At 51.5% G+C, this 14,752-nt stretch overlaps 3 protein-coding genes and 1 non-coding gene across 4 annotated transcripts; 1 reads left to right on the top strand and 3 right to left on the bottom strand.

The window, feature by feature from the left end:
- Positions 1–416: 416 nt before the first annotated feature.
- Positions 417–937, top strand: NCU11087 (hypothetical protein; the record flags this gene model as incomplete). The annotated part of the gene is made up of 2 exons (XM_001727985.1): positions 417–472; positions 730–937. The coding sequence occupies 2 exons, from the start codon at positions 417–419 to the stop codon at positions 935–937; spliced, it is 264 nt and encodes an 87-aa protein (XP_001728037.1).
- Positions 938–1,884: 947 nt separating this feature from the next.
- On the bottom strand, positions 1,885–1,957 carry NCU15078. Its single transcript has one exon. It is a non-coding gene; the product is annotated as a tRNA-Lys (tRNA).
- Positions 1,958–2,463: 506 nt separating this feature from the next.
- Positions 2,464–3,576, bottom strand: ccg-13 (clock-controlled gene-13). The gene has a single exon (XM_953583.3). The coding sequence runs from the start codon at positions 3,524–3,526 to the stop codon at positions 2,705–2,707; it is 822 nt and encodes a 273-aa protein (XP_958676.2). The 5' UTR covers positions 3,527–3,576; the 3' UTR covers positions 2,464–2,704.
- Positions 3,577–7,636: 4,060 nt separating this feature from the next.
- On the bottom strand, positions 7,637–10,172 carry gel-3 (beta-1,3-glucanosyltransferase). Its single transcript, XM_953585.3, has 2 exons — positions 9,763–10,172; positions 7,637–9,697 (listed from the first exon to the last, which is right to left on the bottom strand). Exons 1-2 carry the CDS (start codon positions 9,844–9,846, stop codon positions 8,153–8,155), a joined length of 1,629 nt encoding a protein of 542 aa, XP_958678.1. The 5' UTR covers positions 9,847–10,172; the 3' UTR covers positions 7,637–8,152.
- Positions 10,173–14,752: the final 4,580 nt, after the last annotated feature.

The raw sequence follows: 14,752 nt of genomic DNA, 5'->3' as shown, positions 1-14,752 counted from the left end.
AGCCCCGGCTGCTTGACTGCCAGGCAGGCCCGCGCTTTAGAAACGCGACTTCCATCCCGTCTCGAGAGACGTCCAAGTGGACAGCCTACAGTATCTTCAGTACCTCTATTTAACGCGAACTTCTTCCGGCATCTTGAAAATTTTTCGAGCGCCCAGCCAATTCACGAGTTCTTCCAAGCACTCACCTCATATCCTCGTTCGTACCTCGGGTCATCCTTCATCCACACCCTCCTCGACGTCTAACCTTTTACTGATATTGTCATTTTCAACAGAGGTTTTGTACTTTGGAGAACACATCTCCCAAAAAGTGAACTGCTTCACCACCGCCCGCCTACCTCCACGAGTTAGTTTCCCTACCTGCCGCGTACGCCTCTAGCCTGCAGGTTCTAATATAGCTAGGGAATACCAGACTCAAGATGGAGCAAGCAAGAAGGCCGGCAAGACCAGAGCACCACACGTTGCCTGTGGATTGGTGAGTGCCCGACTTTCTTCTCATTGACAATGGCCTCCCCCCCCCCCCCCCCGAACTGTCCGTCATTCTCGGCTCAAGTTCCTAAGGGGACGCCGACATACCTCGCATGAAACAAAAGACGCTGGCACCAGTGGATCAGCTTTTGAGCCAGCCCTTCCATCCAGACATACACACACACGCGCGCGCCCGTGGTGCATGTCACATCATCCACATGATCGCTAGTAAGGCTCAACTCACTTACACTACCATCAATCCAGTGACGAACCCGGCACCCCGCCCAAGTCCCTCGGCCAGAAACTCACTGGCGAGCAGGAAGAGCAGCTGGAGAGCTCGGTCTGCCAACTGGCAGAGAAGATAGTGGTAGACCAGTGGAAGGCCAAGAAGAAGAAGGAGGAGGAGGAGGAGAAATCGGCCGCGGCCAAGGCCGCCCAAGCAACGTGGGTTGACGATATGGGTGTGGACTAAGGGCATTCAAAGAGATGCAGGAACATGCCGAGATGTTGCAGAACGAGGCCAAACGTTCCGGGATTTCTTGTTGCGCTCGCGTGAGTGGTGGCTGGAATCGAATTCCATGCCTACAAGTATGACGAGGCACAGGGGATGGTTCAAGGAAACTGCCCAACTACGGGCCGCGAAGGAAGTCCTGAGAGGGATAACCGTTGGTGTCTGTGTGGAAGTGTGTTGAAGCGAGTGGTTACGAGGGTAGTTCAAGGAAATGCCCAACTACGGGCTGGCATCAAAGGAGTACTGAGAGGGATAACCGTTGGTGTCTGTGTGAAAGTGTGTTGAAGTGAAGCGAATGATTGCGAAGGTAAACGAGAGTGGTGGTGAACTTGTTGATTGAGGAAGAGGAAGAGGAAGGAGTGAAAGAGAAAGTGGGAGATTTCCTTCGATAGATGTATATACCGCAGCGGGAATAAAGGGAGCGTAACAAGTGTTCTGTGTAGGTATGAAACGACCTTCAACAGTCTGAAAGCAGATCGCATGTTTCTGTGACGTGGGAGAGTAAAAGAGACCATCATATGCCCTTACAGATCCAAAAACAACGGTTCATTGTGCGGTCTCCGCCGATCTGGCGTCTTAAAATGCTCCTCAGACAAAGTCGTCAAAGACTGCAGTGTTGACTGGCGAGGGAAGGCGAGCAGGATTAGCTGGCTGAAAATTGAGACGCAATGCCTTGGTCGCGATCGATGTCTCTATCATGCTCCATGCCCGCTGCCCATCTCCCACCCGTCAACATGTCTCTCTTGTATCCACGTCCTGAAACCGAAGAGAAAGACTTCACCCAATCTATTTCTACCTACCCAAATCAACAAGAAGAGAACCAAAAGGCAGCAAACCTAAAATAGAAGAAAAAGATGCAAAAAGGATGATGTTGTCCCAGATTGCAAGACTGGAAACATCGGGAATTGAGCCCGACGTGGGGGTCGAACCCACAACCTTGAGATTAAGAGTCTCACGCTCTACCGATTGAGCTAGCCGGGCAGCTGTTGCAAGCTGCCTTGTGTTGTTGAAGAGACGGGATAGGACATGAGTTTATGAGTGCGTGGATTTGCAGTGGCGATGTTAGAAAAGGTTCTATTTTTTTCGGTGGTGGATTTTGAATTTGTGATGCCGGGCGGTTCCATGTTGGGATGCCCCAACCTGGTGTTGTGGGTCGGGTACACTGGGGTGGGGACTATCCATGTCGGGGTTGATGCTTAGAGAACTTTTGAGGGAAGGGGTGCTTGAAGGAAAAGGGAAGGGGAGAGGAGAGAAGGGTTAGGGTCGGTACATCTACCTAAGTGCTAAAGAGGGATGGTTGATTGAATGGAGGAAGTGAAGGAAGAAGATGCATGGGATGTATGGGAGGATACTCGGCGGTGGGAAGGAGGAAGATGCACGGGGAGGACATGGAGGACGGACACTCGGCGGTGCTGGGATGGAATATAAAGGGGGGGGAATGGATCGTGTTGAGGTTTACATGTGCTGATGTGGGAGTCGATGACGATGAGAGAGATGTTGAAAAGATGTGTGATTATGTGCTTAATTCGTTATTGGAAATATGTACTAACTTCTCCGTCCTTCGATCGTGTTTTCATGCCATCCATAAGTCGTATCTGTTTCGTCCAGTCCGGATCTCCCTTTCATGTCCTTTCTTCCTCCGTCATATATGTACAGCCATATTAGGTACTCTTGTACCCTTTCTTTTACTCTTCCTCCCCTTGATCCTCTTCATGGTTCTCAGGTGCCTCAAGCAGCACACAAATCCAACACCACATCCCCCGCGCTCCCACACACCTTGGTCTGGCTTCCCGCCGGCTGCGTTCCCTCCGCCCACTCAATCGCCCCACAGCTTCCGGTGCCCTTGCCCGCCACCGTGACCTTGTGTCCCTTGAACGCGTCCCCAAAGACACTGCTCAAATCATACCAGACGTTGGCCCCATCCAGCGAATACGCAAGGATGAGCTCGGGCGCGCCCGTGTACAGGCCGTCGGACGTGGTGGTGATCTTGAGCGCTTTGCCGCCCGTCACGGGGTCCTTGACGAATTCCTCGCTGTAGGTGCCGTTGGTGGCGGCGAGGGCGACGGGCGCCGAGACGGAGGAGCCCACGGACCAGAGGGTCACGGGGAAGGAGCAGTGGTTGAGGACGGTGGCTTTGCCGACTGCTCTGGGAATGACGGCGCCGAAGGCTGGGACCACGGCCGCGGTGGCGAGGGCGAGGAGGGTGGTGAGTTGCATTTTTTGGTTTGGGTTGAAGTTGGTTTGGTTTGGTTGAGTGTGTTGTTGTTGTTGGTGGAGGATAGGTAAAGAGTTGTCTTTGGCTTTTTGGTCTTTGGAGGATGAGATTTGTTTGTTTGTGTGGTTTGATGGTGAGGATGATGAGATGGAAGAAACAGGAGGTAACCTCGGGGAACTTACTGGATTCTTATATACACTGAAGAACTTCCAGATCGACCTCATCGACTTGGCTGACAACAATGTTCCTACCGCATATAGGTATCCCCACCGCATCAGATCCAAAACGGGAAGATGATTACATCCCATCCACCCACTCTTGCCTCGAAATAGCATCCATCTCGTGGAGATGTCAGATGGCCGAGGCGGAGTAGGTGTGGACGGTGAGATACATACCCCGGACACACTTACACCACGAGTGTCTGGATTCAGTAATTTTCACACCACCTGGATAGGTAGGTACCAAGCCTCAACACGAGGTACCCGCAATTTACTGACGTGGTGCACTGCTGACTGGCTTCAACATTGGTAGGCTTTCTTTTTCAGCTCGTACTACTGCGTATACCTGCTTGGCCAAGGACCCCCAGGGTCTCCACGATCGAAGATCTTTCCTTCCAAGACATCAGACCGGCTGTCGGCAGCCTGGAAGTAGTACAGGTTTGTTCCAGCCTTTGAAAATGCAAATGCAAGGGTCCATTAGTCCGTGATTGGGTCGGATGGTAAAGGTAGGTATGCAGTCGAAAGTCGTCGAAGTCTTGGACTGTTAGCTAGAGTACCTGTAGAGGTTGTTAGAGGAACCACGACGTCGTCCAAACCGCCAGTGTTGCCGAAACCACCTCAGTCATAAGACACAAGGAATCCTCGGCAGATACTATATTGCTTTTCCATCAACTCCAATACCACCTTGATCGAGTCGAGTTCACCTCAGCTCAGCGATACGAATAATGTCGGTCGGTGATGGTGGTATAGGTTAGTCGGACGTCCATGTCACCGCATATGATATCATTTCCCCATTCGCCAATGCCGCCAAGCAAAAAAGCCAAGCCAAGCCCACCATGGAGCCGCAGTCTCACCGTTCCCGTTGCTTCCGCAGCCGGCGATCTCTGCGCCTCCATTTGCTGACATCCGCCTGGGCAGTCCACTGACATCGTATTCCAAGGGGTTCGGAAATGCGGGGAAGACGGAAAGAGGTGATCGTGTAGTGTGGTGGGGACACACTCTCTGCTGCTTTTGATGGCTGCCTGTGCACCAAAATAGGTAGGTAATGCAAGGCGCCGGATCGTATGTAGAGGTAGTGTACAATGGCGGGGTTGTATCACAGGGCTGGTTGATGGTCAGGTCAGGTCAGGCCAGGCGCCTCAACGGTCAATCGGTGTGTACCTCTAGGTAGGTGCAATATGGAAATACCGACTTCTCGTGATTTTTTGTTGTGTTGGGGGGCACAGGTTCCTTCCATGCTTCGATTCCTCCCTCCGTCTCGCAAAGGTCGCGAAAGGATAGGCAAGATATTGATGTCTACACTACCTCTACACACATTAGGTAGTTCCCTTCAATTCACGCCATAGAAAAAAAAGGAAAAAGAAACAAGTCCTTGGAGGACAATGTTCAAAGGTCGGCCCGGCAACATACTTCCGGGCCAAGCCATAGCTGACATGATTCCAGATGTAGATCTCTCATTCGGTTTACATACATACGGCTCCTCGACACGGGTATAAGCCCAATGAGGCGAAATCGGGCCCAAGGGTCCGTAGAGGTAGTTGTAGGTACCGTACCTCTTACGAACACCGCGCCGAGACCGCCAGGCAAACTTTGGTGCCTTGACTTCTGTTCGGACCGGTCTTAATCGTTTTTCCAGCTCGGGTCGAATCGGGTTAAAGTCTCGCATCGTTTACCTCGATTTGGACACTGACCCATCTTATGTCAGTCAGTCAGTCAGTTGGTACGTGTCTGCCTCGGTCGTGCTAGTTCTTACCTAGGTACTCAACCCACGTGGTTTAATGATACGTTACAGCGAGCTGATCTTTTGCTTCTTCCGCTTTTGTGTACTCCCATGTACAGTAGTTGAGCATCGTCGATTGCCTAGGTACCTAGGTAATGTGTTTGAACGGATTATCTAGCGATTCGGTCACTGGGTAGGTAGGTACTGGCGTAGGTAGTCTCTAACTACCTACCTACAAATCGCATCTAGGTAATCCATCTCATGACCATGGCGGTCGGCCGCCAGGCGGGCGGCTTCCATATTGCACATAAAGTGGATTCCAAACTTGTCACTCCTCGTATATGCAGGCTTACTGCGTATACTCAAGTGGATGGACGTATTGGGTCTTGGGAGGGGGATTCCGGTGGAAAAGGAAAGAGTTCGCGATGTAACCTTCTTCTCCAACTATGTACATACATCCTCCACTACGGGACTCGGCGGCCGCGGCGGGGGAGGGCGGGATCATCATGATGACCCTGACGTCAATCCGGGTTTTGGTGGGGCACCACTCACTCACTGATCGGACGTGTTGGCTGGAGCGTGTGATGGAGCCGGCCGGTGGTGAAGAGCCGCATACGGTACGTGCAGAACTGTACACATCTTTTTGTCGATTGATTGATTGGTTTGGTTGGGGTTTGTCTGCGAGGGTGGCAGGTGGTTCACACACGACCAGTGTTTTCGGTGAGCTCGTGTAGAGGTAGTCTTTCTTTTCTTGGACCTTTTGACGTGGGTGGATGGACTGATTAAAGTCAAGATAGAGCGTCTTTTCAAATCCCGTTGCTCACAAGCTACGTCGAAAAGAACGGATGTCTGGATTGATCAGTCGACCTGATGATGCATCATCTTGGTTGTCCGAATGTTGGTCGGTTCGCAACATGTCATGTTGGTCAGCTTCGCCAGCGGTTGGTTGGTTGGTTGTTGGTTGGGTCGGTCACTTGGCGCCGCCCGCCGTTGTGCAGGGTAAGTGACAGTTTGTGGCGCAAACCGAACAAAACCAACCGCCGAGCAGTGTGTGTGGCCCGTGCTCGCGATGCCAAGACATGAAAGCTTGGCGGCCTCGACACTCAGTTCAATTCCCATGTCGTCCACCACCTGCTACGTCCAATCCATATTTGGTACAAACAAAAAAGCAATAGAGGCATAGAATGACGGAAGAACCTATGTGAATCCTTTCTTCTGTCGAGAGGGTGTCCGAACAGCAGCAAGTGAAGAAGACATGTCACCATTATAACATGCAGGATATCGAGAAGAGACAGACCACTGGACAATCCCCACCAGTGAGTACCTACTTGCTGTCTGCGGACTGCGATGTAAGTCAACGCCATGGAACCTACTTACCTACCTACCTGCCTACCTCTAAATACCTCTACCCATCCCGCCCTACAATCTACATCAACCACGAAGATTCCATCAACACCACGACCTCCATGATCTCTCTCCACGCAGTACCTCCAAGGACGCCCCAAGTGACCAACGCAACGAAGGGCGAATATAGGTAAAAAAAAAAAAAGAGACAAGAACTATACCTACCTAGTTGTACCACATTTCCATCCCGGACCCTCGAATGCTCGAAATATCAGTATCCTAGGTCCCGTCCGGAGAGCGAGAACACTTGCCATGGGGAGCCAAGCTGCGAAAGACAAGGTAAGGAAGGCTGTCTGTCCATGACTAAGGGACTTGGGATATTAACAGCGGCGGGGGACGGTTAAGTCAGGTTGCTTTACTTTGCTTTCCCTGTCTATGGTGTTGAGGTAGAGAGAGGTATGTATGTAGGAGCTGCAAAACTAAGGTACCTACCTACCTCTAGGTTGTCATATACTCCCAGGCAGGTGTTGATGTTGTAGCAAGTTGATTGCAGTTCTTGACGGCGGCGGCGGCGGCGGCGGCGGCGAGGTGCCGCTTAGTCTAGTACCTCTATTCTAGGGAGCCAAAAAAGCTTTTAGTTGGGAGCGGTAGGTACTTACTTACTTACTTACTTACTTACTTACTTTACTCTCCATACCTCCATACCTCCATACCTCTAGGTACAGATACCACCCACCAGCTTGGAGAGATGCAAGGTTCCCCCCTTTGGTTATGATTATTCTGCTAGTATCTGCCATCTGCCGGTTTCAATGCCCCTGGAAACGTGAAAATGAATGGCCCGGTACAACATGCATAAACACCAAGTCTGCATATACCTACTGATTACCTGTCACCTCTACAGCTGGAGTGAGTACCTCTGACAATGTAGGGAATGCGAAAACATGGCACACGCATGGATGGTTGATGCGCTTCATGATTTCCTCCATCCTCTTTGCTAGTTTAACTGGGTGGATGGACTCGAGATGGCCTGACGGGCTAGGCACTTCACTTCGGTACCTCTAGGCTGTCTTGCCGCGCAAACGTCGAGGGAGTAGGCAAGCAAAGACTGAGGTAACGACACAAAGACGATCACATCACGTAACAGGAAGACACAAGAGAAGAAGGCGTGCACTTTTCATGGAAGTCACGACAAGACTCTACAAACACCATGTTGGAAGCAAAGACAATGCGAAGTTAATCAACTGTCTATGTTGATATCTGATAAAGAAAAAAAAAGGTATCCTAGAATGATCAATGGCTACAGAAGTGGTGATGTGATGACCAGCTGCGCTCGAGACAAACAAACAACCCTCCTTTTGTGATAAGGAAAACTGATAGAAAGAGATCTAAACCGCTGTTTCCAAGGTATCAATAATCCCTTACAGAAACGAACCAAACATAAAAAACAGAAAAAGGTGCGCCGGTGAAAGAGACAATCAGACTCATTAGACTTCCCAACAACATATGCAAATGGTTTCTTGTGCTCGGGAGCGGGTGTACCATAAGACATCAATTTATTACACACAAAAACCTAACCGACATCTAAAAGCGAACCACACCAACCCCCATATACATGCTTTCCTCCTGATCTCCCGGGTATACAACAACCAACGAACTCTCCCTTCGCTCACTTGACTTGCTTAGAGCATGACCATGCCGGCACCAACGCCCATGGCGATGACGACGTACATACCAACGGCCATGTCGGCAACAGTGAAGAAGCTCTTCATGGCGACAGGGGCAGCGAACGAGGAGCTAGTGGCAGCAGCACCGCCGCTGGAACCATCGACACCACCGTTGCCGTGGCCAGCAGTGGCGGTGGCAGCGACCTTGTTGGCAGCCTCAGCGCTCTTGAGAGCGGCAGAGCAGGTAGGGTCGGCCTTGGCGGCACCGTTGGCGGAGGCCTGACCGTTGAAGTCGCAGGCGGTGGAAGCGTACTTCTGGTTCTTGTAGTACTGGTCCATGACGTAGCCGAGCTGCTGGAGGGAGTTGCACATGGCGTAGGAGCCGTAGACACCAGTGGAGACGTTACCCTGGATACCAGCGCAGGCAGCGGGGTCGTTGCCGCAGACGACACCGAAGAGCTCACCGTAGGCAGTGGGCTTGACATCCTTGCTGGGAACGCAGGTGAGGGAGTTGTACATGCACTCGCAGAGGCTCTCGTTGGGAGTAGGGGGGAGAGCGTCGCCAGTGACCTGCCAGTTGGAGGTGACATCCGGGCACTCGGCAGGCTCGTTGGCGGGCTTGTAGGAATCGAGTTCGACGGTCTTGGGCTTGGCGGCGAGGACGTTGGCCTTGAGCTTGTCGTAGTTCTTCATGGTCTTAGCGCTGTTGCCGGAAACCTTGACGAGACCATAGTCGTTGTCCTCCTCGAAGTACATGTAGACGATACCGCCAGAGAAGACGTCAGTCATAGCATCAGAGTAAAGGGCGGTGGTCTCCTCGAAGATACGGCCGTCGGCACCGTCGGGGATGTTGCAACCGTACTCGGCGAAGAAGACGGGGACCGAGTAGTTCTTGAAGAAGTCGATCTGGTCCTGGTAGCCGGAGCCCTTGATGGTGTTGTGACCGCACCACTCGTAGATGTTGTAGCCCCAGAAGTCGATGGCCTCGCTCTGGTTGCCGCAGTTGAAGAAGTGCGCCATCTCGGAACGGATCTTAGCGTCGTCGTTGGCGGCATAGCCAACACCCATCCAACGCTTGACGTTGTTCTTGATGTAGTTCTTGGAGTCACGGACAGCAGCCTTGACGTAGGCAGAAGCGTCGGTGTTGGTGGCGTTGTTAGAAACCTCGTTACCGGCGAAGAAACCGATGACGTTGCTGTACTTGCTCATCTCGTCGATAACGGCGGTGTAGCGCTTGTAGAGAGTGATGTCCCACCTGGGGTCGTCGCGGTTGATGGAGGTGGAGGGCTCGGACAAATCGCTGATGACGTAGATGCCAGCCTCGTCAAGGAGCTTCATGCAGGCGCTGTGGTCGGCAGTAGGGTCGATGGCGTAGGTACGGATGGCGTTGGTGCCAGCGGCGGCCATGATGGGAACATCACGCTTGCAGGCGGCCTCGTCGGCGAGGGGATCCTTGAAGGTACCCGTGGTTGTCTCGCCACCAGCGCCAGCAGCATCCTGCTGGTAGGCAATACCCTTGATGTAGAACTGGGTGCCGTTCTCGTAGAAGAACTTGCTGCCCTGTGGAATCGAGTGTGGTTAGCATTGGAGGCGCTTCGAGGGTGCGACGGTGGTGGTATGCCTACCTTCATGACGATGGGCTGGAGAGCAGCGGAAGCCTGGCCCGCAAGGGTGAGGCCCGCGACAATGGCGGCTTTAGAGGTAACCATTTTTGCTGTGTGTCAAAATGTTGATTAAAGGCGGTGTTCTATTCGGCGCAGAAAATGGATGAAGATACGGCGCAAAGTATCGATGTCGGGAATTATCCTCCAGCTGTTGGCCGAGTGTATCGTGTAATTATGTTTCCTTTAAAGAGTGTGGGAAGAGATAGAATGAAAAGAGGCAGTAGCGAAAGACCTCTATAATGTGTTCAGCCCCCTTCTATGGATGGATTTGGGTGGATGGGCAGGAGTGAGTGAATGGAGAGAAGATGGAGGAAATGGAAAATGGAAACAGGTCAGGACTTTGGGGGGGGGGGGGACATGCGGTGGAAAAAGGAGGAAAGAAGAAGGCGACGGAGATTGGCAAGCGTGGAAATGGAGACCAAGTTGGTCTGTGCGTCAGCTTGTGTGTGTCGTGGTGGGTCCGCTATTGGCCGGTCAGCCCGGTGGTGTGGTGGGAGGGGAGGGAGTGGGTCAAGAACCCCAGCAACCTACGGGCCCATCGATGTCTCCAGTCCGCTCACGCATGCCTGCTGCAGCAGACGGACGATGCAGTGCAGTGGAAGGGGCCTACCTACACCAACCTAAACAGTTGACAGCACAGACTCCAGTCGCGAAGAGTCGTCCAACTACCTTCCTATCATTGATGCGTCCATCATCACACTGTGAACCTACCTAATCTCTATGTCGCAGACCTCATCGGCCAACCATCTTGTTTTTCCATTCGGCAGCTTTCCAGTCAATGTTCTGGCCGTCAACATGTCTCCAACGCCACACGGCACCGTAAAAGATGAACTCGAAACCGACGGGTGGAGTCGTCTACATGGGGACTGAGTGGGTTTCGTCGCATGTGGGATTGGTAGTGTGTACATAATTCGTTTTACGCAGGGATGATCAGACATTGGGGGAGGAGTTCTGGATTCCTCTTTGCCCGGTTTCGTCGCTCATGTCTGGAGACACAGAAACACATTGAATCCAATGAATCGTTATTGATACGCCAACGGCCACAACACGGCTTCGTTCGATGCTGCCGGGATTCCATCAAAGTCGATGCAGCATGCACGTAAATCCCGTGTGCATATCACCATGTTGACCAGATTTAAAGGCCGTTGACCGCCCATCGCACCGTTGTAGTATCAGTGTGCCATCTTCATTTCGCCTGTTGACAATGTGTGGACTCGTCTCCAGAGAGGACCTACGTACCCTTTTTCTCTAGGAGGAGTCGTGGAAGCTCTACCGAACCTGGGGCAGACAAGCAGCATTGTGTGGACCAACCGAGGAACGGGCATTGAGCGACCGGCCCAGGGGGTTCGATTGTTTGGCTGACATCGATCGGTTCGTTCATTTTCTGGCGACCAAAGATTGAACCCTTCAAGGAGAAGTTCAAGGGAAGCCGATCGATGATCCCGATGGCACGTGACATGGCCGTCCAGAAGAGGAGGGAATGTCCGACGCCACTTCCGCCGGCCTGCCATTTCAAGCATTCCGTTGGTTAAGATAGGGGGGGCTGAGGGAAATATGGGATGAAGATGGGGAATGAAGGATGAACATGTTTCCCTTGTTGGCGCTTGACGTTCATCACTTTCAATTATACTGCCAAAGCGTCGACCTTGTTCAAAGCGCACATCTTTTTTGGTATCTCTTTACTCTCTGATTTTCTCTCCAGGTCGTTTGGCGCTCACAACAGCGGGCGGCACACACGCCAACGCCCGATACGGGAAGGGCAGGTAGGCGGAGTAAACTTAGTCGCAACCCCATTTCTAGCACGTTCGCACTTCTTCGCAGTCTGGCTGGGACTCTGGCTGGCTGGCTGATGTTACCGTAGTGCTGCTCACCCCGGAGTGAATTGGGCAATCAATTGGCACCCTCCAACTGAAATTCCCCGACGTTATTGCCCGGATCTTCCGTTTTCTCTTTTTTTGTCATGCTCCGTCTTTTCGTATTTCTATGTACGCTACTTACTACACAAAAGATGATGATAGAATGCAACAACGATGGCCCAAAAACGCCTCGTTGTTTGTTAAGCCTTTCCAAGAGATCTCTTATCATCCAATCTGCGCGATCGACAAGCCTTGGTCCCGTCTTGTCGCCAGCAAAGCTTGGATTTGGCACACTCAGCAGCAAGAAGCTTGGTTGATCGACGACACCTTCTCGGCCCAGCGGGCTCGAGCGGGTCCCGCTTTGCTTGGTGTGAGCTTGTTTGTAGTGGAGCCGGCTTGGCGCATCAGGGGTACATAATGCTCGCGGCACTGGAGGCGTGGGCGGCTGTCTCCTGGAAATCTGGGCAGCTTGGCAGCTTGGCGGGCACCCTCTTTGGCCAACTTTTCTGTGCCCATTTCGATTTCGGCAATTCGATGTCAAGTTGACGGCGACCATGATGGTTTATGACGTGAAGCACAATTTGTGAATGTTGGCTTTGGTTTTCTGCATATTCTTCTTTTTCATCTTCATCTTCTCCTTCAATTGAAAATCAATGACGAGAATGCTACTCTGACGTGAATGAACTCCTGAAAGCATTCGCAACATGAAACGCAAAGACGATCCCCCCCGATTTGTGCATGCATCTTGAAATTGAGCTTCAAGCGACACACAGGTAGACCGCCTGCCGCGAGTTGTTACACCCCCAGGATATCTCAATTGCTTCTACCCTATCGCTCAATCTTGAAATCCCCAGTGCCACCCGTTTGAAACCTGTGTCAAATGTCCACACAGTCCTTGTTGTCGTCAACAGTCAGTGTTTTGCTTCCAAACCTAAATGACGTCCGGATGCCAGCATCCGAAACTGCGGGTCCAGTTTCACGCCTCAACCTTTGTCTTCAACTTTGCATCTTATTTGCGAATTGAATGTGTCGAATCGAGTCAACGAATCAACAGTCACACCTTTCGTTGTGAACTTTGACCTCCCTCAGCTTCGTTCAGTTCGCTGCTCGCTAAAAACTCTGGTGGCTCTTCCGCTTTGCAGGCCTCTGCTTGCCCCCCAAATTCCACAAAAAACCGTCCTGACCAGCCAATCCATGATCTACAGGAGAACGATTGGCGCGATCTTCACTCCTTCAATCATGTCAGCATTCTGCACTGCCTCCTTCGTCGTGTTTTTTTTCTTTTCTGGGAGGGTGTGATCCGTGCTTCTAAGAATGGAACTTGCCGCTCTCTGTCCGTTGTGCGACCGACAGAAATGACAAGCAGGAAAGACAGGAGGCGCAGCACGCAGGCCTCAGCAGGCACATGGAGGCGCTGGTGCACGGACCAGAAGAGCAGGAGGTACAGTCGAACCCGAGTTAATATACTAACAGATTCCAACTCTGATAGCACGCTGGTCAGATAGAATAGTATTTGTAGTACGACCCTGAATGTCCTCTTCGTGTCCAACCGAGGTCCCAGTGGGGGGTTCAATCGCTCACTGCATTCCAACTTTCCCAACTGCGTTGACATGATCGACCTGCGAGACTCGACTGAGAAAAAAGTTGAACCTCCAGACATCCAACTGAAATCACCATCAACCCTTCTGTACCTCACTCTTCATCACCCACGCTCAACGTTGCCTCTTCGACTACTTTAACAAGACTTTACGTTCAACACATCGACATAGCATGTCAGCGAACATGCGCAAACAATGCTAAAGTTCAGCACTGAACAACCTCAAAACCCAAGTCATGATGCCAATGCCATCTCCATCTCCTCCGTCACAAATCACGCAGGGTTTCTCCATCATTGCAAGTGCATGTCCATCCAGCATCAATTTCAACGCCCTTCTCAATCTGTCTTACAGCCTTTCCCAATTTCCTTTCTACCCGGAATATCTTGCTTTTCTTGTCCAGCGAGCCTTTCGTGGTGGCGTCTTCCACAATGCCTCAGCCGAGTCCAACCAGCCTGAATACGTCCACGATGCCGCCTCTCTTTCTTCGTATTCTAACCAGCTTGATCCTCGTCTTCCCTAATGCTGCAGCCCTGTCCAGCCCGGACATATCACGGACCTAGCGGGTAGGCTTCGGACGTGGAGGCGATGCCAGTACGCCCACAATAGCCCACATGGGCATGGAATCCTGCTCCAAACGTGGTGATCATGGTCAGCATCTGTACTCGCCGAGGAAACGGCAAACTCCAAAAGAGTATTGACAAGTGCTTTGCTTTTCAGAGTGTTCTTGGGTGTTTTTTTTCTGTGCCTTTTTTGATCGATCGAATCGACCTTGATCTCCAAGCTGGTGCGTAGATGTCCGTCATGAAGCAAGTCGCTATTCTATACGAGTTTTTTTCTGCTTGCCAAGCCAAGATGTTGGTTCTTTCTTACCACCCCAATGGCCTACATCCACCCGCAAGTCTTGCTTTGAACACGGGGAGATGTGGTCAGCATCCGTCCTCTTTTTTTAGAACCGGAGATTTACAAGGACATGCACAGTCATGTTGTTTTCAAAACGTTCTTAGTTGATTGATTTGCTTTATTGTTGCCTATCTTCATCAACCTTTCGGTTTACAGATGCTTTGAAGTGGTATTCATTAAAAAGCAAGTCTCTACTCTACCAAGCTACGGTGTTGGCTGAAGACAGTGCCCAGGACCAAGAGTCGAAGTGGTGATCAAGGGGTCTCCTGGGAGAAAGTATGCTCTGTTAGCAGTGATCTCTCGAAGAGAGGAGGTGCTTCAGCCAAGTGGTGGTGCCCTTTTAAGTGGTGGTGCCCTTTTTATCAGATTTCATCAACATTTGCCTTCATTGCTTCGAAGAAACTCAGAAGTAGTCATATGTAAGGGTGTACATCATGGGCATGCAGTATGCACTGGGGCTGTTCGGTCGGAGGAAAGCCAACTTACTGCTACCGCTCAACCCCAAACACCGCTCGCTACTGGGATACCATTCATACCTTGTTGGTTTTCCTCGCATTTTCTCGTTGTTAATGTGATATTATTGGCATTGTTGCAAGG

The sequence above is a fragment of the Neurospora crassa genome, linkage group V (assembly GCF_000182925.2).
Source record: "Neurospora crassa OR74A linkage group V, whole genome shotgun sequence".
Lineage (NCBI taxonomy): Eukaryota > Fungi > Ascomycota > Sordariomycetes > Sordariales > Sordariaceae > Neurospora > Neurospora crassa.
Note: the sequence above shows the minus strand (reverse complement) of the source record. Positions and strands in the feature narration are given on the sequence as shown.

What these genes read in the sequence shown, in the direction of transcription:
- ccg-13 (XM_953583.3), bottom strand. Translation starts at nt 3,526, where the DNA reads ATGCTATTTCGAGGCAAGAGTGGGTGGATGGGATGTAATCATCTTCCC.
- gel-3 (XM_953585.3), bottom strand. Translation starts at nt 9,846, where the DNA reads ATGGTTACCTCTAAAGCCGCCATTGTCGCGGGCCTCACCCTTGCGGGC. An exon ending in TCCAGCCCATCGTCATGAAG is followed by an intron (nt 9,698 to 9,762) that starts GTAGGCATACCA and finishes TCGATTCCACAG; the next exon opens with GGCAGCAAGTTCTTCTACGA.